Below are 24520 nucleotides of genomic sequence, written 5' to 3' on the forward strand. Positions count from 1 at the left end.
TACATGCACACAAACTATTTTGGCTCTCTGTGAGCTTCAAATATAACACGGATACTTTTCTACCTGTTCCTGTTTTTCCTTCCTAATGCGTTTGCTTTTATTCGGCTCCACTTTTATTCCATCATTTTCTATTTCACTCTTTATATGCAGCATTGTACCCAATAAACCCTGATCATGGTAATGTTTTAAGTGTTTATAGTTTACCTGATTTACTGAAGTGCTCCTGTCCAGTATTTATTGAAAGCTGGTGCATATTTGTACATGCAGCCTGATTTTTATACATTTATATTTTGAGCTGGCCACCTTCCGTCTCACTAATGCACGTCTTTGCGTGTTCTCGTCTTCACAGGCAGAAGGCGGATGAGGCTTACCTGATTGGGAAAGGCCTGCCACCTGTTGCAGCATACCTGCACATTCCAGACATCATCAAAGTCGCCAAGGTAACGAGTTTTCACCTTCACAAAAGTAACTCTTCCACTTCACCTGTATGGTGGTTCACATGTCTCAAGAGAAACTTGGAAGAGCTAACAAAGACATAATAAAGCCACTGGGAAGTACAGCTATGTGATAATCAGATTTTTTTTTCACTTATTATTTTGGCTCTCGGTGGAGTTAAATAAACAAAATGAGGCAATTCAGATAAAACGGTTTATTTTCAGATTGATGTTCTGACCAAAATGAAAGCAGTTCAATCGTTTGCCCCTGATTTAAGACCAGCATACTCCATTTCCTTACAGCGCTGTCATGTACAGTGCCCATACGCATCTTAACGGTCCCCTAAATGAAGAATTTGATAAAGCGCTGCTGGCGAGTTATTAATTTTTGTATTGACTGTAATTGAATTTTTGCCTTTGACTGAAATGAAAATCCATGCTATGCAAGTCTCATCTCTTGCTGTCAGTAGTGGAGGAAAAAAAGCTTCTAGCTGGAGACCGGACATGGACTGGAATATGATTCTTTTCTGTTCACTGTGTTACTTGCACAAGAAAAGGGAATATTGTATTACTCTACTCGCACACCCCTGCCCTGTTGTTTTCCTTCGTGGTCAGTATCCGTGTCTAGTGTCCACAGTTTCTTGTTTCTTCCTTTCCTTGCTTCCTTTTCACTTTCATTTCCCATCTCCCTTCCTCTCCTCTTCCCTGTGCCACTTATCTCTGTGTAGATCATATCGGCTCTTTGTTGCATCTTTCCCATCCTCTCTCCACTCCTCCAGGATATGCTGTCAGTTTATTATCATTTTTCTGATCAATCTCTCATGTTTTATACTCTTCTGCGTGGGCATGTGGTCAGCCAGCCAAGTTGGGGAGCCTTTGGCATCAAACTGATTTCTCTAAAATCCGTCTGGCTATCTGAGAGCTCAGCCAGCCCATGCCAGCATTGTGTGTTCCTGTTTTCACCCTTTCATATTTAGTTTGTTTACCTCTTGTTCACAATGTATCTTCACTTAGCCGCTAACAAGCTGATGATTTTCTTTCTTAAAATTGTCCAACATGACAATTAAAACAGTTGTGTTGGACGTGAATGCGTGAGCCCACACGTAGGGATGGGTATTGATAAGATTTTCACGATTCCGATTCCATTTTCGATTCTGTTTAACGATTCGATTCTTTATCGATTCTCTTATCGATTCTTTTTAAAAAAGGAGAACACTAAGGTCGATTAGCTTAGAACTTTGTTTTATATCTTCTCTTTGAACAAGATAGAAATTTAGGAGTAACATGGCCTTACAAACCCAACAGTGAGATCTTAAGAGATCCAGCCTACGGCTCTTCAATGGGTGTCACAGGGTCCCCAGGAAAAAAAATTGTAAATGTAAAATAATAAAATAAATCTTCTTCTGTAGCAATAACAAAGCATAACATAAATTATTCAGTAGCAATTACACAAGAATATCCAGTAATGTCCCTGCCTACAATTAAACACATTCACTTACCTAAAATTGGGGGCATCTGCTGTGGCAAATGGGTTCAAGCCAGTGTTTCCAACTTAGCGACTTTGTCGCTATATTTAGCGAGTTTTCAGACCCCTTAGCGACTTTTTTTTAGAAAAAAGGTCGCTAAAAAAAGGACGTGAAAGCGCGTATCGATTTTACTCTCAACAAGCAGTGGGTGCTGTAACGCAGTCAGTTCTTCTTTTACTCGTATGCTGTTTTGTGGATCACAAGGTTTAAAACTACTTATAAACACACACACAAAGTAACTCCACCAGAGTGCCTATTTCAGGTCACTTTTGCCGGTCCAAGCCCGGGTAAAGGAGCAGGGTTGGAATTGTGACATTAAAAAAACCAATAATTGCTAAAATAAATTTAATTTGTAGTTCTAAATAAACTCTAAATGCATTTAGGAATTTTTTTACTCACTTTATGTCTCTTCCACGATGTTATTTCTCTCTCCAACAACATAGGTTACAATTAGATTAGCATGACCAATTATGCAAATCAGGCGATGACATCATTTAGCGACTTCTAGCGACTTTTAGGACAGCCAATAGCGATTTTCCTTACTGAGGAGTTGGCAACACTGGTTCAAGCATTTTACCACAAACTTAGTCACTGCTCGGTGACATTCGTCTATCCTGGCCTGAAAGGAGACGCTAACGGTAGACTGCAGCGAGAACTGCCAGCATCTGAGCCAGCCAGACTCTGTCTGTCTCTCTCATCATGGTCACCTAAATGCACAGTAATAGCAGGTTTTGTAATAAGGCAGATCGCGCTAACATAATATGCACTGTTAGTTGATTATTTACCTGCCGCATTAACGGGAGAGGACGTGCAAACGTTACCGCTGCTGCTGGGTTGAGATTCACGAGCCCGGAGCTGAATTAAAAACATGACATTCATTTAAGGTTATCACGTGTTTTGTGAGCAAATGCTTTTGCATATTCGTAGTGTTTCCTCCCTTAAATGAAGTATATACTTTGCAAGTATTGCAAGTTGCCCTGTTGTCATCCGTTCTCGTAAACTTTTGAGCGTTTGAGCCGCTTACGCGCCGTGTTTCCTGCCAGGTAAATGACGCTCTGCAACGTGGTGACGTCATTCGGGGCGACTGGAATCGATAAGGGAATCGTTTGCAAAAATGGCAAACAATTCCAAGGAATTGAAACAGTGGGAACCGGTTCTCAACAAGAACCGGTTTTCGATACCCATCCCTACCCACACGTGCACCCTACTGTATCGTATTAACCTCTGTTAATCTTCATCTGCTGTCCACGTCTTGTTAAATTTGTGGGTTTCTTTCTGTCTTCTTTTACCTGCTTGTGTGCATGCATGGCACTTGCTATGTTTCTGTGTGGCTCAGTGCCTCTTTTGGCCTGCCAGTAACAGCTCCCTTAACAACGGGACAGCCCATAATTATAGTCCGCCTTGTATCCGAGAGCAGATGGCACATACTGATCCAGAGATGGCTCTATCTGTCAGCCTCGGCAGCTACTGTATCTGTCTGCTACCCTTTGGTGTGTGTGTGTGTGTGTGTGTGTGTGTGTGTGTGTGTGTACACTTACTCGATACCTTCCCGCTGACCCTCAAATTATCTACGCCTGTCTGTTCACTCAGTCTCCTACTGGTGTCCATTATGATGATGATTAAGGTAATGGTAACTAAGATGAAATGAGAATAAAATGAACTCAGAACCATTTTTAAGTAACACAAATTCTTTGCACTACCATGAGATTGCATGTGTTAAAGCATTTAGGTTAGTGTGTGACACCTCTTTGTTTCTCTCACTATTAGACATCCAAGTGCTAACTGAGGCCCCCAGTGGCTCTCTGTTTAACACAACTCATGCAGCTTAGCTGAGCTATATTTACTTTCTCTGGGATGGGTGAATTTAAAAAAAGTCTATCCATCTGTGCCTACTTAGGACAACGGTGTGGATGCTATCCATCCTGGCTATGGTTTCCTGTCTGAGCGGGCAGAATTTGCTCAGGCCTGTTCGGATGCCGGGGTGATGTTTGTCGGACCATCTCCAGAAACGGTGCGCAAGATGGGTGACAAGGTGGAGGCTCGTTCCTTGGCTATGAATGCAGGTATGATATGACCACCCCAAAATGATGCTCGGTTGCATGTAGGTTTGAGGCTTTTGAGGCTTGCTCATTATAGTGGACCTGTTGTGCTTTTTCTAGATATAGGTGTCTGAAATAATGAAGTCAGTACAGGAAATTTCTATGAGCCAATATCTCAGGCTTCAGACTCCTCCAAATGCCCCTTTCCTGACAGCTTCTTGTAAATATTCCTGGCTTTTAAAAATGGCAAATGTGCTTAATTTGGTCATCTCAGGTGAGCACAGCAGCCTCACAACCCTGCTATTCAAGCCTTCATTCTGCAAGGGCCAGCAAATCAGAAGAAAGTTGGCTCGAAGGGAGAATTGAAACGGCTTGTATCAGAGGATGAACTGAAGCACCAAGGCCCTGCAAAATATGAAGATTGTTTTGAACCTTGAGTCATACAAGGCTGTTGGAGTAAAGAGAAAATATGGAATTGGAAACGTGTATAATAGATTCGTATTATGTGATGGTAGTAGTTGTATACTTACTATGATAAAATGGAAGCGTAGCTGACTGGCAGTGTGCATGTAAAGCTTGTGACGCTATTAGTAATAGTGTGGTTTAAATTTAAATCACTCTGCAAGATGACTCACACCTCCATCTACCTTTCACTCTGCCTTTGCATTTGCTGTCGCTTTAATGCGTGTATTAAATTTGTATTCACTGAGGTGATGAATATTTTAAGAGCATGCTCTTTTTCTTTTATGCAACTGTAGGAAAACTAACAAGCTCTATTTCTATTAATGGGATGCTTTTGTCATTTTGAGCCACTAAATAATTTAGTATTTCAAGACCAAGTGAATCTTAGATTGCGCTGCTGTCTTTAATGGCTGCCAATCTTCTTTGATTATATCAGTAACTGTCATAATTATGGTCCTAGAGTTTTTATTTTCCTTTTTTCCCCTCCTCTGTAACATTTGACATCCTTTTTAAAGTAATGTTTGTCACAAACCCAACCCTGTGTAGGAGTACCTGTGGTCCCAGGAACAGATGCTCCCATCTCAAGTCTGCAGGAGGCGCAGGCGTTTGCCCAGACATACGGCTTCCCCATTATCTTCAAAGCAGCCTATGGTGGAGGTGGTCGCGGCATGAGGGTGGTCAGAGAATATGAGGTGAGCGCTTGTATGGTGTCAGAGGAAGCTGTTTAAACTGCGTCTTGACCGACCAACCTAATGACACTTTTTTTTTTTTCGTTTTTATTCATTCGGTTTGCTTTGAATCGAGTTGAAATTACTTGAAAATCTCAAACTGGGCACCAATCACTCTGGATGTATTGGAATCTGTGCCCTGAAAGTGGCTCGGTCACTTAGTGAAGGAGTCTGAGTGATTTATGTTTGGCTCTTTCTCTTTTCTTTTAAGTGAGTATAATTGGAGGCTGTCCAGCAGGCACAGTTAAAGTATTCTCACGGTTTAAGATAAAAACAGTGATTTCATGCATCTTACCTTTTTGATTTTTTTTTTAAATGATTTTTTTTTTTTTTGGTCCATAACAGTAAAATGTCTCAACATGTCCTTGATACTAATAACTGAAATATAAACAGTATATAAATAGCAGAAGATTGTCAAAATAGGTAGCATAATCTTATTGTAGGCCCATATTACAAGAGTTGGAATTTTAGATTCATCTGTTGGCTCAAAAGTGTTATCTGGATATAAAATGTGAGATTGGCCGACAGATCGTTTGTTTTTCAGCAAGACTGTATGTAAAACAATGACGCAATCAGGAACAACTGGACTTCCCAATATTTCTGTTTATTATCCCAACTTTAGTGCCTGCAAGTATGTTTCAAAACTCTTGCCACATTCAGAAAAACCCTTTGGCTATGGAGGTGGAAACCTCCGCTCAGTGCAGCCAAATGTGCCCGTGCGACCTAGCCAGTTAGCTCAGCAAAATTTGCTCATTTAGTGATGCTGGCGGCTTTTCCCTCCTCAAGCCTGTGGCGATAATGCTGTGTGGTTTCTCATAGGCCTGGTGGAATTTGTATTTGTTTTTTTTACCCGGGGCATTTTTGCCTTCATGTGACTGGACAGTGTAGACTTTCTAGAGGGGACAGTTTCTAGACAAACCCAGGCTGCTATATCTCTGGCTTGTTTTGCACTCAGTTGTGCAAAAGTGTTGTCATAATCACCCAGATTTAAACTAAATATCAAACGTGTCGTCTTTTGTTTAGCGATGTAAAACTCTCACATAACCAAGACTCTGAATCCGAGTCATTGTCGTCACTGACCGAGGTCTGGGATCAGATTTCTCTTTGAATATCCGAATTATCCCAAGCTCCAGCAGTCTGAGCCCGACATGACACAAAATGACCCACAGTGCAGTGATGGCCTGCGTAAATGGTGCTTCTGCAGTTTTATTTCATCTATATTGAGTATGGTGAGCATCTTTTTTTATAACGGTGCTGGTTACAGACCGTTAACCTCGCAAGAGTCCCTTAAAATACATTCATTAAGCTTTTCGGCGTCGCTTGGCTGATGTTTGGTGTTTTGGGAAATGCTTGTGGAGGAGAAAAAATCAGGATAGCTGTACTTTAACCTCATAACCTCAGTTGATTGCTATTGGCGACTTGGCCAAGCGGAGACAGTACAGTTTATCTTGACACTGTTCAATATGAGGGGAATTGTGTTAAGTCATTATTTCTGTTTTATTACATAACATTAGAAATTATAGAGGGTTAAAAAGAAGCCAGAGATGTGATTTTTATTTTACCCTTTACAATTATATATATATATTTTTTCTCAAAATGTGTCCCTCAAAGGGGCTTTTATGCCTTTAAACACCAGGAAGTGTCAAGTTATCACCCCTATTTTAGTGCATGCCTCGAGGTTGCTTTGTTTCTAGCGTTAGCAATATCAGGACAGCGGAGGGAGCGTCATTGCTGCCCCTAGATTATAATAATATTCCCTGATGACCCTTTGAGCACTGTAATGTTATCCTTTAAACTGCATTTCTCAAGAATGAGTACCATAAATGGTTTAACGTGTTTACTTGGCCCTCAGATTAACCAGATCGCGCTCTCCTACTTGTATCGTATCATGTCGTTGGGCGGATGTGCTGCCCGAAACATTTACTAAAGCCTGGATCGAGAAACACAAGTTACACTGACAAGTGTCAGTTTAAATGTAAGCCCCGCTTTATTCACTGGCACTATGCTATAGTTTCTGATCTACATGAGTGGTGGCAGTGTTGCGTCCTACTGTAGTCATGCAAGTCGGCAACATATTGGAAAGTGTGACCTTTTCTGAGTCGTACCCCAGTCTAATTAATTAGTTGTTGACATTTCTAGTTATTCAGTTGAGTCACAAGGGCCTCAGCAACTCCAGCAGATACGATGTGAGGAAATTGTAAAGAGGTTTCTCTGTACTGTTGGGACCGCCAGGCAACAATGCGTAGGTTGACTTTTTATTCCATTAAGGCCGGCTCGTAGGTTATTTGTATGCTGAATTAACAGACAGAAGCTAATATTCTCAACATGTTGTAGGATGAGATGTGTATGTTTACTGATAAGCAAGGCTAAGATAAGCTAGTCTGCTAGATTTTAGTATTTCCACCCCTCTAGGATTGATGTGATATGCTTTCCAAAAGAAGTGAAAGAGGACGAGGGAATGGCAAGCGTCAAAGCTCCAGTGGCCAGAGCTGACGATGCACTGAGAAGATGTGGAAGGAGTACAAATGCGATCTTCATAAGTTTCCCAGTCTTTCAAAAGTCCTCTTGCACCTACAGGCTCGTGAATGACAATGTAATTGAGCAACTTTGAAGCATTTTTTCCCCCCCCAAAGTGTTGCATTCAGTCAGACTTGGGAGTCCCTGACAGTAACTAGCAGGTTTTTCTGGTTTCTCAGTTGTGTTAAGTTTGCAGGAATGATGACTGGATGAGATGTAGATGTACTAGCAAAGCAGCGGTTCTTCCTGTGCTCGTAGCACTCGCTTCAGTCCATGATCACCTGATTAAGTGGTGACAAAGCCAGTTGGTGAATACTTGGTTCTAAATCATTTGATTGTCCCCTTATTGGTAGCCGGTGAGTCTGATCAGATATTTAAAGGCTTATTTATGTATTAGTTGTATAATTTCCTGTTCTTTGAAAGTTGTGGCTTCCTTTTGTGCCATCTCTGCCCTTTTCTTTGACACACTGCTTTTAGCAGCGCTGATGACATCTGCAGTTCCCTTGAATGTTGTAGTTGTGCCTCCAAATGCATTTTTTTGTCAAGGCTATGAGATGACAGCTGAGGATGGACTCGAGTTTCCTTTCCTGAGGCTCAGGGGAAGGGCGCGTGGTTGTGATTTGTGTCTTTCCTCCATAGAGGAGACTGAATTGGCTGGCAGAGTTTTGCAGACTGACAAACACAGATGGAGTCGTGACCTTGAACATGGTGGACTGTGATCTTCCAGAGATATTGTGTCCCATCTTACTCTCTAGGGGAATGTAAACATTTCTGTCGGTACAAATAAAATATTATGTGCAAAAGGGGAACAGCAGTTGTCTAAATAACACGAATAATACCACTCCATACATTTGAAAAGCATTAGTTTGCTGGGACTGTCTCTTGAACGGTTGAACTAACTTGGACATGTATGGATTTCTCTTGTTTGTCAGGAACTTGAGGAGAATTACCAGCGGGCCTACTCTGAAGCCCTGACGGCTTTTGGGAACGGAGCCTTGTTTGTCGAGAAATTTATTGAAAAGCCGAGGCACATCGAAGTACAGATCCTTGGTAAGTGCACTCTGACTTCATTTACGTTTGCCTTTTAACTATTTATCTGGTTTATGTTTATCTGAGTTTCATTAAGAAGGCAAACTGCATTGTAGCCCTTGAAATCTAAGAGTGCTAAGGGAGGAGGTGAAGCAGATGAACAAGGAGAGGGAAGATGATTTATTCTCCAGCCATTACATCTTCTCATTTTAGTGCATGTAACTCTGCAAGCACTCTATTACAGTACTGAAATCCGACACCAACACTTGCAGGAAGTGCCTGTACTGCACAGAGGTGTCTGCATGTTTCCATGGCCACACATACACAAGGTGGCATTCAGAATTTGCCATAGCTAATCACGTGTGCATGCGTGTGCATGTTCACTCTGATTAATTGCTCTCTTTAGGGCTTGCAAAGGATTTTGTGAATTTTCTGAATTACCTGCTAACAGCCATGTCTTTGCCAGCCCTCTGAATTCTGGCAGTCCTTCAGTCTCCACTTTCCTCTCTGGATCTCCCTTTAATATTCTCTCCTTTTTTCTTGTCTCCTCCCTTTGCCATCCAGTTTCATTTCTTCTTGTATTTATTTTGCGTTTTCTGCCCAGCTTCCATCAATCCTCGCTTCTGTTAGATTGTAAGAACTATTTCAGAGGTATATAACGTTAACTAGTGCGGTTAAACTGTGATAGTTTGTAGTTATTGGACTGTTTTAACTCAACAAATGGCGGTTCGCATGTTTGCTCGTATTCTATTCTGCAAGTTGATTGTGATGACTAACAGTTTAAATGATTATTTGGAAAAGTTGATCTGAAAGGGTTTTGATGGTCCATTAACTGCAGTAATTTTCAGTAAAATTGTTACAGATGAAGAGCTGTAACAACAAAATGGTTCACAACCGTGAGCCACTGAATAGCTTTGGATTTTGAATCATTTGAATAAAAGGAGAAATTTGAAGAAGTCAAATTAAAAAATGTCACTGGTCCTTTTCTCTTCAATAACAATCTAGAAAGTGTTTGGGGAATAAATAAGTGAAGAAAAAGGGCTCTACTGTCTTGACTGCATTGTCTTTTAATGAACTCTTGCACATCAAACCATTTAAGTAGGGCTGTTCGATATAACGATATATATCGGATGACGATATAAAAACGGCTATCGTTTCATTTTACGCTATCGTTTGTTTCATGGTGTCGCAAAATAAACTGTTTACGGTAATTTTTCATCGTTTTGATGGTCACTGTAGTGGCTATATTAATTTCTTAAAGTTCTCTTTCTCTTATATTTTATATAACCACACTATGGACAGACAAGCGGCTGTTTTTATGAGTTGTGGTTAGCAACAACGACGGTAACAGCATCGCGTGTCCGCTTGTTTATGTTCCACATAAACCTTTCAAGCTCAAGATCCTGTTGAGACTTTTCAAAATAAACTGAATCACGTGAAAGAGCAGATTATTGACGGATGAGAAGTAAAAAAAGAGCCGCCAGGTGCTAAAAAATAAACCTTAGACTCAAACGTCAGAACAGGCTTTTCCTCGCAGCACGCTGTGTAATAAATACTCACAAAGAAAACGGCGGCCGTTACAACTTATGTCTAAAAATGTATAGTTTCATGCATCGGTTAAAACACTCGACTCCAGCTACATGATGCGCATCTGGAAACACTTCCCGCAAGACGAGCCGCCCGAGATTCACAGAATTTACAGAAAATGTTACATTTTTGTGATTTATATCGTTATCAGGAGGATAGAATTCTTATATCGGGATATGAGATTTTGTTCATATCGCACAGCCCTACATTTAAGTAAAATCTGTGGAATTTCATTTAGTTTGCTTCTCAACTATCAGTCTTATCTTTTAGTCCTGTTAAGTAATAATGCCACTAAAAGAAGCCTTGTGTTGTCACATTGACATAAAATGTCTTACTCATCATTTCATGTCATATTCAGTTGTTTAAAAGCTCTTATCTGCAGTAGCAATCGATCAAATCTGATGCTGTAATTGCAGCAAAAAGCTGTTTGTGGTCACTCTAAAGCAGCGGTCCCCAACATTTTTTTTGGACCAGTTTAATGTCCGACAATATTTTCACGGACTCCTTTAAGGTGTTGTGGATAAATACAACAAAATAGCGGTATTGTGTAAATATAATGATAAATGCGAATTCACTGTAATTAGCTTTATTAGCGGTATCCTCTTGAAATGCTCCAACAACATTGAGCGTAACATCCTCCTCTCTGCCCCTTAATGCTCTCTGGTCGCTATGGTAATGTGAAAATATTTTATTTTATTTTTTTTCCAAAATAAGACGCACAACTTCAACATGGCAGAAAGACCCAGGGAAACAGAGTTAATGATGAAAACCATAAATTTTACTCTGGTGGGCCGGTACCAAACGACTCGGTGGGTTGGGGACCGACTCTCGTGCTCCAAAATTGGGTTTGCCTCACGTAGCATCAAGAAAATGTCCTGTCCTTGAACGCAGCCACACTCTTTACACTGCTCTTTGTCCTCATACTGCTGCTTATCTACTTTTTTTTTTATATATACAAATTGCTTCCTCTGTTATTTCCTCACTTGCATCTTTGTCTTTCCTCAGGCGATAAATATGGTAATGTCATCCACCTCTACGAGAGAGACTGCTCCATTCAGCGGAGACACCAGAAGGTGATGCCCTCTTTTTCGTCTTTGTTTTCATTTAAGATTTTATTTGCGGCGTTGCTTCATTAAGTAGATTAATATGAAGTGCCTGATAATGGTGGGTGGGCCTGAAATAAGTCATAAGCATGGATTGGGTGTGCATGCATTGCTGAGAAAATTTACAATAGACTGTAGTGTTTAGTTGTCCTTTTATTTGAGGAAATGGGCTAATTTAGTGGCGTACTCTGTGTGACGTTAATAATCCTTTATAATGGTTAATATAGCACAGGTGGCCCTGAGTGTCATAGAAAGCTCCAAGCTGCAGGGGGTAAGAGGATCTTACTCCAATAAAAATTATCCACTGTTAATCCTGCGTGAATGGGAGTCTTGGCAGTAACTGCATAATCCTCCGACAAATCAACTTGGATCAACAAAAGCAGTTTCTTTGAGAACGTTTAAATTCATTCATATTAATCAGGCGGGCATTCATCGGACAGTTACTGGAGAGAAATGAGGTATTACGCCATCACCTGATTATTAAATTAACAAAAATGACTGAATATCAGATGAAAGGGGGAATAGAAATAGAAATTGCCATCTAATCATTCAATGTAGCAGTGCTTTCATCAGAGGAAGCTGATTAACATGTGTAATATTTCATTACATATTGTCACCTCAGAGCAGTTTTAATCATGTGTTTTCATCACTTTCTTCCTTTCCCCTCTAATCAAATTACAGATGATAATCATATTAGTGGCTCTGTTCATGCTAGAGCTGCTGGTCTTTGATTCTGGCAGCCTTAATCTGCCTTTGCCCTTAATCTAAGATCTCTTTCAATCTCAGAAACAAGAATAGTCGCTTGTTGAAGTAGATTTGGGTTGGCAGAGCGCAGCTGGGATATTTTTAGTTTTCTTTATGTCGCAGAAGTGCTACTCTTACTTGGAGAGAGGCTTCTTTATGGCATTAAGATTTGATAGAGATTTTGAGTTCTAGGGGTTTCACTTTAAAATTTGTGACTGGTCACGTTGCCTTGAACTGAGCTGCCCTGATGGGTTGACTTGTTTGACGCAGTGAAAAGAAATGGATCAGGCTCCAGCGTAGTGATCCCCAGCCACCCAGCAGCCACACTAAACACAAGGCTGTGCATAACCAAGACAATCTGCTCACTCTGTCTCACTAACGCTTAAATGACAAACTATCAAGCGGGGAAAATAAAAAAAACAAATTATAGTGTTGACTAAATGGGTGAAGTAGGTTTATTAGTTTGTCTTATAGTGAAATACAGTGAAATCTGGGGCTTTGGGAGCACTTTTGTAAGCACTATAGAAAAAGCACCATTCCTTATAAACAATAGATTACATTTCTGTGTTACGGGTAAACAGCCACTTCTAGTAATGAACCAATAGACAATTATCTGCCAACTCTGCAGTACCCAGCAGCTCTCTGGAGCATTTAAGCATCTTTAAGCTCATTGTTCTGATTCATCACCCACAGCTTTACTCTCATCAACGCTGTTTACCATGAAAATAAGCCTGCTACACGCTGCCTATCCACCCAAAAAAAGGCTTACAAAGCAGGTCAACATACTGGATGATGATGTGCAGTTATCGTGTTTCATATTTCTAATTTTTAATTATTATTTTTTTAAATGTGGGTACTAGTTGTAGATCCCCCTCAAATAGTGTAAAGTCATCACCATGGCTAATTACTCAGTCATACAACCTTGGTAGGGTTTTAAATTGCTCGTGTCTTTCAGCGCTTCGTTAATAAAGCCATTTGCTTTCGGGCTTATCGAATGCACCACTAATGTCTAAGAGAATTAAGAGGCAAATTTTTATCCTCTGTGTTGGGCTAAATGAATCAGAACTGAGTGTTGTGATTTAGTTGAATCCAGATTCCTCCAGAAGTGTCAGAATGAATTATTAGCATCCGTGTCTCTCAGTGCCTCAAGGGCTGCTAATCTACTAATAATCGAGGTCTACTACAGGCAGTGGATACATCCAGACCCCACCTCCAGTCCTGTTGTCTTTGTCTGGTGACTGCTCACCTGAGGGTTTAACCCCTGCTTTACATTGGGTTTCTGTCACGCTCCCTTGGTAACGGCTGCCTTTTGTCAATCGGGTTTTCTGCAGTTTCTCCGGATGATTCACTGTCCTACATTTCTGTGGGGAAAGTTATTAATAGATGCTGGGAAAACAAAAGTGCTATCCTCTGTGTGTTTTGAGCCTTCATTTATCCCAGGAGGTTTCAGATTGTGTCATGAAAGCGAGGCTTACAGGGGTCCAATTTAAAGATGCACACTATAGTCAGTACACACTGCAGTCATCATTTACTTTAGATGTTCATTTTCCTCCTGATGTTGGTAATATTGATGGTCCTATTGATTTGAAGGTTGTGGAGATTGCACCGGCGTTCCAGCTGGACCCTCATCTCAGAGATCGTCTTCACGCGGATGCTGTCAACCTTGCCAGACAGGTAAGGATGCTTTACCCATACAGCCCCCCTCCCCCCCCCCGTTGCAGTTGTGTCCTGATGTGAAGACGGCTTCTACATTTGGACGCGCCGTTTGCTCCGCAGACTGTGAAAGCAGGTTTCAGTGTGTCGAATGTGCAGCGTTAAGTTTAGAACACTTGTTATGAAAAGTTGGCAGCCTGGGGAAGAAATGGCTCACTGAAACTGAAAAGGCTTTCCTGGCGAGTACTGTCAACCATCGGGTTGTTTTTAAGAAGCCTGAGCAAATTCCCCATACAATTCACTTTCCTGTCTATAATTGGTCTGCAAGACCACGGGATACTGCCCAAGAATTTTAATGTGCCGACTACCTGTGATTTTTAGAAGGGGATGTTGACGCTTTACCTAACTGTGAAAATGAAATTGTAATTTGAAAATGGGTGGAAATGGATGTCAGCAGTGTAGACTGAGGATGCAATTGTGAATATGAGTGTTTGAACAGTTTGAGAGCATCTCACCTTGTCTTTAGCCTTTTTTTTTTTTTTTTTTTTTTTTTTTAAATCATTGAAAAGTTGGCTCAACTATGACTAAGTCGAGCCTCATCTCTCAGGAGAGATTTCAAGAAATGGCCTTTTCGGGTAATGGTCTAGTTGAGGAATGGATAGGAGCAATGAGGGAGGAGGTTGGAGACAGGGATGGTGATTTGCTGAAGAATGATCTTTGTTACTGATCGTTATGTAAGACAGACTTAGACGGGTGATGTGACCTTGCTCTAGCAGTGAGTTTTTTTTCTCCTTCTCCAGTAATCGTATCAACATCACCCAGCTCGTCTGCCTAAAGTGACAAACCATGTCTCCTTGTGTGTTTAAGAGCAGCAGCGGCGAGCTCTTGACTGCATATTACAGCTTGAAATGAGAGTGATGTCGCTCTGGTGTGAGGATGACAGGTGCCAACAAGAGTACTGCATGCATGCATGCATGCTCATGCACATACCCGTTTTTTTTTGTTTTGTTTTTTTTGTTCCCAGCTGACTTAAATACGACGAAATGTAGTGTCTTCACTCGTCAGTGCAGAAATAGAAATAACCGTAAAATACAAATGGTAAAAAAAGTGTGACAACGTCAATAAAATATATTATATTGCTTTCTCTTTCAATATGTTAGTGATACACTGGCGCCAAATATATTTTTAGTCAAACAGCAGGTTCTCCTGCCAGTTTACCTCTCCAGAGTCAATACTTTGTCTCCCCACGGTGGCACTTAGAAAATGATTAGGAGACTGGCGACTGATTGGACGTCAGGGCAGGGAAAAAGTCAGTAATCTAATTATTTGATACGTCGTTACAGTTGAAGAATATAATCTATACCAGTGGTCCCTAACCTTTTTTGCCCCACAGACCGGTGTATGTCCGACAATATTTTCAAGGACTGGCCTTGAAGGGGTCGCGGATAAATACAACAAAATAAAACCAGTACCGGTACCAAAAAAGATTTATTCATAACATATGGGAAAAGACCCAGGGAAACAGAGTTAATGATAAAAACGATTAAAAAACAAACAAACAAAAGAAACCGCTAAAACCCCTCAAAACCATAAATTTCACAGCCGAGCCTCAACTCTTGTGGTCCGGTACCAAACGACTCAGTCCGTGGTTGGGGACCGCTGATCTACAGTTTAAGACCTCAGTTACAGGTAATGGTCTTGGTCATAGATGACTTATCTGCAGTGTATCCAGAATTGCTGTATTATGATAGCTTTGGTTGGTGCCTGTCATTGTTGCTGATCTCCTTAAGCTTGTAATAAAGGGATGAGGCATATTGTATTGCTGATTTTTAAAAATGTAACTGGTTAACTTGACAAGATGAACATGTTGTGCTTTTTGTGGGACAGCGGTTGGCACTGATGTCTCACAGCAGGAAGCCTTGAATCTGCTGGCCAGCTGTGGCCTTTACGGTGGATATTGCACGTTCTTCCTGTGCTGGCATGACTTCTCTGTTCTCTACTCAAACTTGCAACCACAGTCCAAATATGACTGCTAGGTTAATTGGTAACTTGAAATTGGCCTTTAGTGTACTGGTCTGTGTCCCCCTCCCCTTCTTCCTCTCTGGGTTCAGGCCAGGTAAGAGGCAACAGGCTCTTTTTAAAAAGATTATTTTACGTTCTTTACTAGTTAAAGTTGTAACAGTAGTCGTATAAATGTTTGGATTTTACCTCTTCTGTTTATTGCATACAGAGCTTGAGTTCTCATCCAGCTTAGTTTTTTGCAAAGTAGAACAAAGGTGAATAGAAAGTCTCACAGACCTGCAGCCTTTGCAGATTATCACCAGGGGTCTCACTTTCTCTCTGCATCACCTTTCATTTTCTTCCTTCCACACTTGCTCCCCCTCCCCCACCACTGTTCTTGCATTTTTCTGCTATGTGTTGTGACTGCATTTCACTTTAAGTCAGTCTCCACAGTGAAGCTTCCACTTCAGAGCTGAGCCCTGCTCTCACCTCGGGTATTGAAACACCCCCTTAGCAATGCTGAGGATGCACTCTGGTGCTTACTTCAGAATTATTAATGGGTGTGTGCATGTGTCACAGCCTGTGCATGCATGTGTGTGAAAGTAAGGTGATGCAAGCTCTTATAACCCACACTGGAATACTCATATTATTTCTACATACCCATGCTTGATTATACTTTCTTTCAGTTCTGTCCTGGAAAGGTAGACATCTTGGTTTCAGTTTTCATTTTGATTGATGTCTTTTCATTTTAATGAGGAACTCACTGAATTTAATAGCATTTTGTATGAGACATTACATTGTTGTTATTATGTCTGTCCTCCTCATTCCTCCTACTCCCAATATCTGGCCAAAAATGCCAAACACACTGTTGTAAACCGTAGTTGGTAGTATAAAGATGTGCTCAGTAAAACCAATTCATCCTCTTGCCGACTCAAACAAGCTCACACATGCAAATCTGATTCTGTGAAAAAGTATAACAGTTTGATTTGTTTACTTTTTGTTTGTGTCAAATCTTCAAACAACTTTTTTTTATTTTTATTTTTTTTATGTGCACATCTGATCAAATGTGAAAATGGAGCCACACATCAAATAACTTCTGGATAGTTTTATTTGTTGTGACATTTCAGAACTTCAAAAAAGGCATAGAGAGCAAGCACAAAGTTTGTAAAATTGAAACACAAGAGTGTAATTTTTGGCTTGGACAAAATTACAAAGGGCATATTCTTAAAATATGTAAGAAAAGGAGGATTATTAAGCTCTTTGTATGTCTCTAGGGACACATGTCTATGATTAAGGACGATAATAAACCTTCCTGGATGTGATTGTCTGAAATTCTCCAATAGTAAGATGTTAAAGTCGGGCGCCTCTTAGTCAAGACCTGAAATCTGAGGTTTGAAATATCTGAGCGACACTTGCCAAAACTTCAGTCGATGTAAGAACTGAGGTGAAGAACACTGTTAACCCAGTAGGCTGCTGTCACGATACATCTTGATGATGCTCAAACCTTTCAGCAGAGTGCTCTTTCAACCGAGTGGAATGTTAAATTGTCTTGAAATTCCACAAACTCAGACATTATACCGAAGTTAAGCGCACATGTGGCAGCATTGCTGGGACACTTTGGCTGCTTCAGGGGAAGGTGAAGTGCCACACCTGAGGGGGTAACCTGAATTCTGCTCTACTAGAAAATTCAGAATGAGAATGAAGTTGAGTTGAAGCTGAAGTTAACGGTTGTGAGCGAGAGTTAAAATTAGAATTTGTCAGTGGCCTGCTCAAGATGTGGGTTCAAGAAAGGAACTCTGCAGTGAAGAGTGGGCTGAAATTCCACCACGACATAGTCGGGCAGGCTGATCTGCTATAACCGAAGAGCTTGAGTCTAGTTACAGCAACAACTATAGTCAAACTAGCAATGAAGTGTAGGGGGATTATTAGCAGTTAGACTTGCTGTAACTTCAGTGGACTTTACGCTTCCTGAGGGGAAATTTGTGCCAAGTGCCACAATCTGTTTCTGTGTATAAGAATGAGATCATAAAAGCTGCAATCATAAAACCATACATAAAAGAAGAACATTAAAAAGTATTGTCCTCTAACTACACTGTGTCTATAAAACTACATTCACCAGCCACTTCATTGCTTACACCCTTCTAGCTCTGGCTTGGACCCTGTTTTGCCCTTTAGAGCTGCCTTAATTCTTTGTGCCACAGATTAAACTAGGTGGTTATGGTCCACACTGACATGATGGTATCACATAGATTTGTCACACACATCCATGATGAAAATCTCCCATTTAACCACATACCAAAGGTGTGCTCTAAAGTGGCATTTGTGTACAGTGAACTCATTTTCATGTTCAAGAAATCGGTTGGAGGATATAGAGATGGATGCATGCTTTCATGTTGCGCACACCAATTTCTGACCCTGGGATGGTGCTGTAACTGAATGCTGTAACTCGAGAATGAGGCGACGTGGGATTTTATAAATTGATACAATAGTTTTGAGATGTATTTGAGATTTGTAGTCTGTCCTGTTCTTAGCTGTTTTGAAGTGACGTCCAGTGTTGCGTTTATGCTACTGTAGCACATCTGCTTCAGTATTCAAGGTGTGCTCAGAAATGCTCTTCTGCATGACTTGGTTATGACAACTAGGTATGTGTTACTGTTCCCTTATAACTTCAAAGCAGTCTGGCTGTTCTCCTCTGACCTGCGGCTTCAACAAGTAATTTTTGCCCAGAGAGCTGCTGCTCACTGGATGTTTTCTTTTTCCCTGGACATGGTTGTGCAGGAAAATCCTAGCAGATAAGCGGTTTCTCAAATTCTCTGATCAGCCGGTGTCACACCAACAAACATGGCACACTCAGAGCCAATTAAATCACCTTTCTTCCCCATTCTTATGCTCTGTTTGAACTTCATCACATAGTCTTGACCATGTCTACATGCTGAAAACAATCAATTTGCGTCAGTCTGATTTGCTGACTGGATAATTGCATTTAGAGTAGCAGAATAGGCGTACTTAATGAAGTATCTGAGTGTATATCCATACATTAATAAAAACACTATTAGGGCTAGAGACACAAAAGCTAAAATCAGTTCAGTCTTTAGTGAGTTCTTGGTTTAATGGAGGCTTGAACAAATGAGGTGATGGTACATATTCAAAGGAGAAGGGATGTTCAGCCATCATTTTGATTGCATGTTTAACTACCTGCTTGAACAGTCCTTGTATGGGCTTGTATTCCTTTAGTCTCTGTATGTACTAGATGCCTGCTTTCTTAGATTTCTGCCAAATTATGCAGCAATACCAGATTTGATGTGGTCTCATTTTTAGTATGACATCAAGAAGAAAGCATCTGACTCGTTGGTCAATCCAGCCTCAACTATTTCTATTGACATGTTTTGATTTTTTTTGTTTTTTGATTTGGGCGTTTTATGCTTTCTTGCTTCAACAAGCAGCATTATTTAATTCTTGTATTTACTCTGGATATTTGATGTAACATTTTAGTGGATATGTGACAGTTTAATATCAGATTCCACAATATAAACTCTGAGGATTTGAATCCTACTTCATAGCATTGTATAAATATTTATCTTTTTTCCCCATTCTCATTCACACACCTGCTGTTTCTCTCTTATCTGGTTTTAATGGTGGCTCCATAGTGTTGCTTTTATATATTTTATTTTATTTTCCCCCTCCCATCATTTTTCCATCTGTACATATCACACATCTTCCATTATCAGCAGCCTCCATCAGTCTTTCAGAGAAACTGTGCAGTCTTTGAACTCGATACAGGTCACATTTCCTGATAGAATGTGCTGGAGAACAAAGTTGCCTGGCAACACTGAGCTCAAACCCTTGTGCTGAGAGCTGGAGTAACTTCCTGCAGCCATTAGAGTCAGGTCTCACAAGAAAATCAGATGTTGTCAAACCATGCCTCTGTGCTCTTATGTGTTATCTGCTGTTCAAACAGCTGATTTTTGTATACGCCTGGAAAAGGATTGGGGGGAGGGGTTCTGGCTTCTGATGTTTTGTCTGTGTTTCAGTGAAAGGTCTACAGCTGACATTTCTTTTTACCCGCCCATGTATATCCCAGCCAGTCCTGATTAGATCTGAGTGATGTGTCTCACTATAGCAGTGTGAGATTTTAATAATCAGTGATGGGCCCACTGATTGGGTGCATCATTGCTCGCTCATTCATCCATGTACTGCTTGGCTTATTTATTTATTTTTTTAATACCTCTTGATATGTGATGTGCAGCAGTAGTGTCCTATATCGCTTACTTCTGCAATGAGTTAATAGAGTACAAAATTCCCAGTTTGACCATGAAGTTTTTCGGTTCTTGCAAGTGTGGAACATCTGTGCGCTGATGGGCTGTGGTTTATTGCACATATGCTCGACAGTCCTGTGATAAGTAGACAGACATAAAGTAACATGTCTCAGACACTGCACATTACATTTGACAAATTCTGTTACACTCTAGCATTTCCGGAGCTGCAACGACTGCCCGAAGAGATCTGACTTATTGAGTATAGACTAAGTGGTTGTTGCTGACTGGCTGTGCATAAATCATCTGTTAGATTTACTGTGTTTGACAACAGATTAATTCTGATCTGTTTTTGCTGCATTAATGAACAGTACTGAATATCCTCTCCTTCAAATGTTCAGAAGAGCAGCAGTGTCACGTAAAACAAGAGTGTGGCTCTGTGTAGTGTACGGCAGCGCTGCTTGATTGGGGAAAAACATAGTTCTCATTATTTTGGTCCAGTAACTGTAATCTTGATATCAATGTGACTTTATTATTATATCTTTTTTTTTTTTGGGAAGAGGAATTTCCCTTAACTTTAACTTTTTTTTTCTTAAATAAAATGTGAAAAACATGAGGTGTTTGAGATGAAACCTGTCTCTGCCAGATGTTTGAAGGTGCAGATGTGGACATGAAGAGGTGAAATGCATCACATCAGTGCAGGGAGTGTCTGTGTCAAACACACATGCACATAGGGTTGTTTCAACAGGTTCTCCTGCAGAAACACTCTTGTTTAGATTTTTTTCTGACTGGCTTTGTTTTAAAAAAATAAAATAAAAACTCTTCCTGACATCATGGCTCAAGCTGAACAAAACTAAAAGGGAAACTCAGAGGTGCTCTGAATATGAAGGATAGGGTTGTTTGACCACAAAATGAGAGCGCCTAAAATAAATGCAAAATGTTGCAGTTCTTAGACAAATAAGACGAGCTTGAATTTCTGAACTTAAAATCACAACACCAGATATACTGAAAAAAACCAAACCTATTTAAGCTTTGAACTGTCTGACTGATAACCTACTTAGTTACACTTTCCTCATTTTCTACACTGGTACCATCATGGTGGTACTCTCCCCGGTCTGACACCCTGTCATCAAGCTGTTTACAGCCTTTCAGCTTCATGAGATATTGACTGAAAATGAATAACTCCACTCTTGGAGCAGCTATATGATAGTTTTTAGGTGAGACTTGGCTGGGATGTTGCCACCAGACTCTTGGTATTATAAATTACTTTTTGATATCTGGTTTCTATGCATTTTTTTTTTAACCTGTTTTCTTTGGCAGCTATAATTCACCAAGTACTCTTTATTGTAATGATTCTCTTTTATGCTTGTATGTTAAATGAGCTCATTATATTGATCATCCTATATTAAAATGTGATGGTATGAGTAGTCATATGTTGAGGTTTATTGATGTCTGTGTTGTTCTCTTATGGGGAAGTTTGTTTTTCTCTCTTACTGTCCAGATATCTCGATATAACTACATCTGATACACGCTTAATGTTTTCTCTGTATTGTGCTCAGTTGGTTCACCCACACTTTGGGCCTCTTCCAGTGAACTCTTCGAACTGTCTTTGTTACAGTTTGGCAGCAATATCCAACTTTCTTTTCAAACCTCTATATCATGATTGGAATTTGGCAGAGGTAGCTGTTATGAAGGAGCGTAAGCAATGAGAACACAAGCCTATGATCTGCAATGATATTGCATTTTAAGCTGCTGTAATGAATTTGGTTCACTTGATTCCACAGTTTGCCTCGAGACACTGGTGCATTTAGCAGTCAAACTCAGAGTGTGAAGGACAAAACACATCTTGTGTGTTTCAAAATGAGCTGCAGCTAACTGTATAATATGCACACCTGATGTTACTATGCACAGGAGCTCACCATGGGTATCTGTGAGCAACAGAACTGCCTAATTAGCTTAACTGTTGTGGTGGTGGTGGTGAGGAAAAGCAAACAGGTGTGCCTTTGTAGGTAACTTTAATGCCAGCAAAACCTCAGTGCCTGACATTTTTGTTTCATGGTATATTTATCAGTTTAATCTGAAGGCAGAAGGCAAAGTTGCTGTCATACGCTGCATTTTGTGCAGCTGTTTTAGGGAATTCAATTCTGGTACTCGTGTGGTGTGATGATGATGATTGAGGCTGTTGCATTTTAAACTCTGATTCAATCTGTTTTGTTTGGTTTAGTGGCAGGTGGGGGGGGGGGGGGGTTTACTCCCCCCCCCCCCCTCTGCAGAAATGAAGCAGTATTGATTTTTATTTGTACACGAGTGGAAGACGGCAGAAAATTAAAATTTGTTGCAGTGTTTTTTAAGTGTGATGGAGAGAGGAGAACAGGAGCTTGAAATCTGTGTGCATGATGACATGAGAAAAATAATTTAAGTGTAGTGGAGAGAAGGAGAAATAATTTATTGCTATTTAGTATTGTGCCTGTTTGCCTACTCGTCTTTCTGCTGTCTCTTGAGAGAACTGCTGCTCACAATCAAGTATGTCCACAGCTCATCAGCGCCAATCGGGGTAGCCAGCAGGGCTGTATCATACCACTGTAAGTTGATGTGATTAAAAATGTAATACTGTGATATAGTGATGCACTGTTTACATACCCTAGTGTCGCAACAAACTAACTTGTTCAACACTTGAAGCACAAACACTCAGCCGAGTCCTACCAGGCTGTGAAGGCGGAGGAAATACTAGAGCCGGTGATGTGCGACTCAAATGTAAACAAATGACTCGAGCGAGTATCGCTGGAGAGCTCGCTAATTGCGCTCCATGTGACAGGAAGAGCAAACGGTGGGTGGAAATTACAGATGCAGGTACACGGTAAAAAAGTGTGGCTTTAAGCTAATGGATAAAAAGCTCGACCCGAGGTACAACATACCAGCTACAAGACTTATTTCAAATTGAGTTTTAATATGCGGCTGTTGTTTAGTTGCTAAAGAGTTAGAAGGTTAAGGTACTTTAGTTATTGTTAAACTCAGGTGTTGTATTTAAAGTTTCTTGGAAAAACACTGCAGGAGCCACTTTTGCGCTAACATTTGATGTTTGCTCTTCCTGTCATTTGGGGTGCAATTAGCGAGCTCTGCAGCGATGCTCTGTCGAGTCATTTGTTTACTTTTGGGTTGCACATCACCAGCTGCTAGGATCTTTTTATAGGCTGGTTAGATTGAACTTAATTTTCTTTCCCTTCTAGTAGTGAAAAGGTTTTCCACATTTAGTTGGATGTTTTCCAAAGTATTGAGTTGTTGGAGGTCTACCCTAGGGCTGCTCAATTAATCGAATTTTAATCACGATTACGATCTGGGCTTTCAACGATCATTAAAAATGACTGAGCCGATTATTAGCCCCTCCCTCATTTATCCGCGACACCTTAAAGGCCGGTCTGTGAAAATATTGTCGGGCATAAACCGTCCGTGGCGCAAAAAAGGTTGGAGACCGCTGATTAAGAGGACCCGAGGGAAGCTCGGAAAGCTAAGCAGAAGTTATTTGGAGAGTGACTGCCGTTGGTTGAAAAGAGAGTTTAAAAAAAAAAAAAACTTCAGTGGTGTTGCACACTATTTTATATTATTATTTAAAAGTCATTGTTAACCCTTTAAAGCCGGTCAGAGCAGCACGCTCCGTTTTGCGTAACTATTGTTAAATCCCTGTAGAACCTGAACCGTGTAAGCTAGCTCAATAATTTGTTTTGCATATGAAACCGGAGGAGTTGTACTTACATCTGATGCCATCAGCTTGTCCTCGGTCACGGTTTCGTTCCACATATAGCTTTGCAAAAATTGCATAAAAAGCGCTTGCAGGAACAAAAACATAATATTCCAGAAACACGCTTTGCCGTTCCTATCAGCTGTTCGTAACACTTCCCACAGTGAAATGATGCACCTGCTGTTTTCTTTGCAAATTTGCATCATAGGATTGTTTTTTGTTTTTCCTGCAGTATATAAAAATTGCTGTATCTCCAAAATAAAACTATGAAGACACTCAAAATAAATTTCCTGTGGTGGGAAACTATTTTTTGCAACTTTATTGTATTTAAAGTTTTGAGGGATAAACCTCTTAAATTTCTCCAAGTAGAAATATATGTAAACAAAACAAAAGCGATTTTCAATTTTTTTTTGTAGTTTATTGCACTTTTTTGCAATTTATGTAATTACTATGGATTTAATGCATACATATTATTAAAATATGGGCTATAACAGTTGTATTGATGTATAGCAACTTGAAATGCTCCCAAAAATGGCACTACAGCATGTAAAAAAAAATAATATAAGCTCTGGTGGACTTGGTTCTATAGTAGGTCTTAAAGGGTTAAATAAATATCGTCAAATAATCGTGATCTCAATTTCAGTGAAAATAATCGTGATTATCATTTTTGCCATAATCGAGCAGCCCTAGTCTACCCTGTGCTGAAAC

General features: G+C 40.3%; 1 protein-coding gene across 4 annotated transcripts in view; it reads left to right on the forward strand.

The window, feature by feature from the left end:
* The window catches only part of pcxb (pyruvate carboxylase b), a 292624-nt gene that overhangs the window by 14641 nt on the left and 253463 nt on the right, over window positions 1-24520 (forward strand). For all 4 annotated transcript variants that reach the window (XM_026161745.2, XM_080299926.1, XM_026161746.2 and 1 more), the window contains exons 4-9: window positions 350-440; window positions 3858-4023; window positions 5008-5153; window positions 8639-8756; window positions 11328-11395; window positions 13760-13843. In XM_026161745.2, coding sequence (XP_026017530.1) covers window positions 350-440; window positions 3858-4023; window positions 5008-5153; window positions 8639-8756; window positions 11328-11395; window positions 13760-13843 — 673 coding nt within the window. The remainder of the gene's footprint in view (window positions 1-349; window positions 441-3857; window positions 4024-5007; window positions 5154-8638; window positions 8757-11327; window positions 11396-13759; window positions 13844-24520) is intronic.

The sequence above is a fragment of the Astatotilapia calliptera genome, chromosome 3 (assembly GCF_964374335.1).
Source record: "Astatotilapia calliptera chromosome 3, fAstCal68.1, whole genome shotgun sequence".
NCBI classification, from domain to species: Eukaryota; Metazoa; Chordata; class Actinopteri; order Cichliformes; family Cichlidae; genus Astatotilapia; species Astatotilapia calliptera.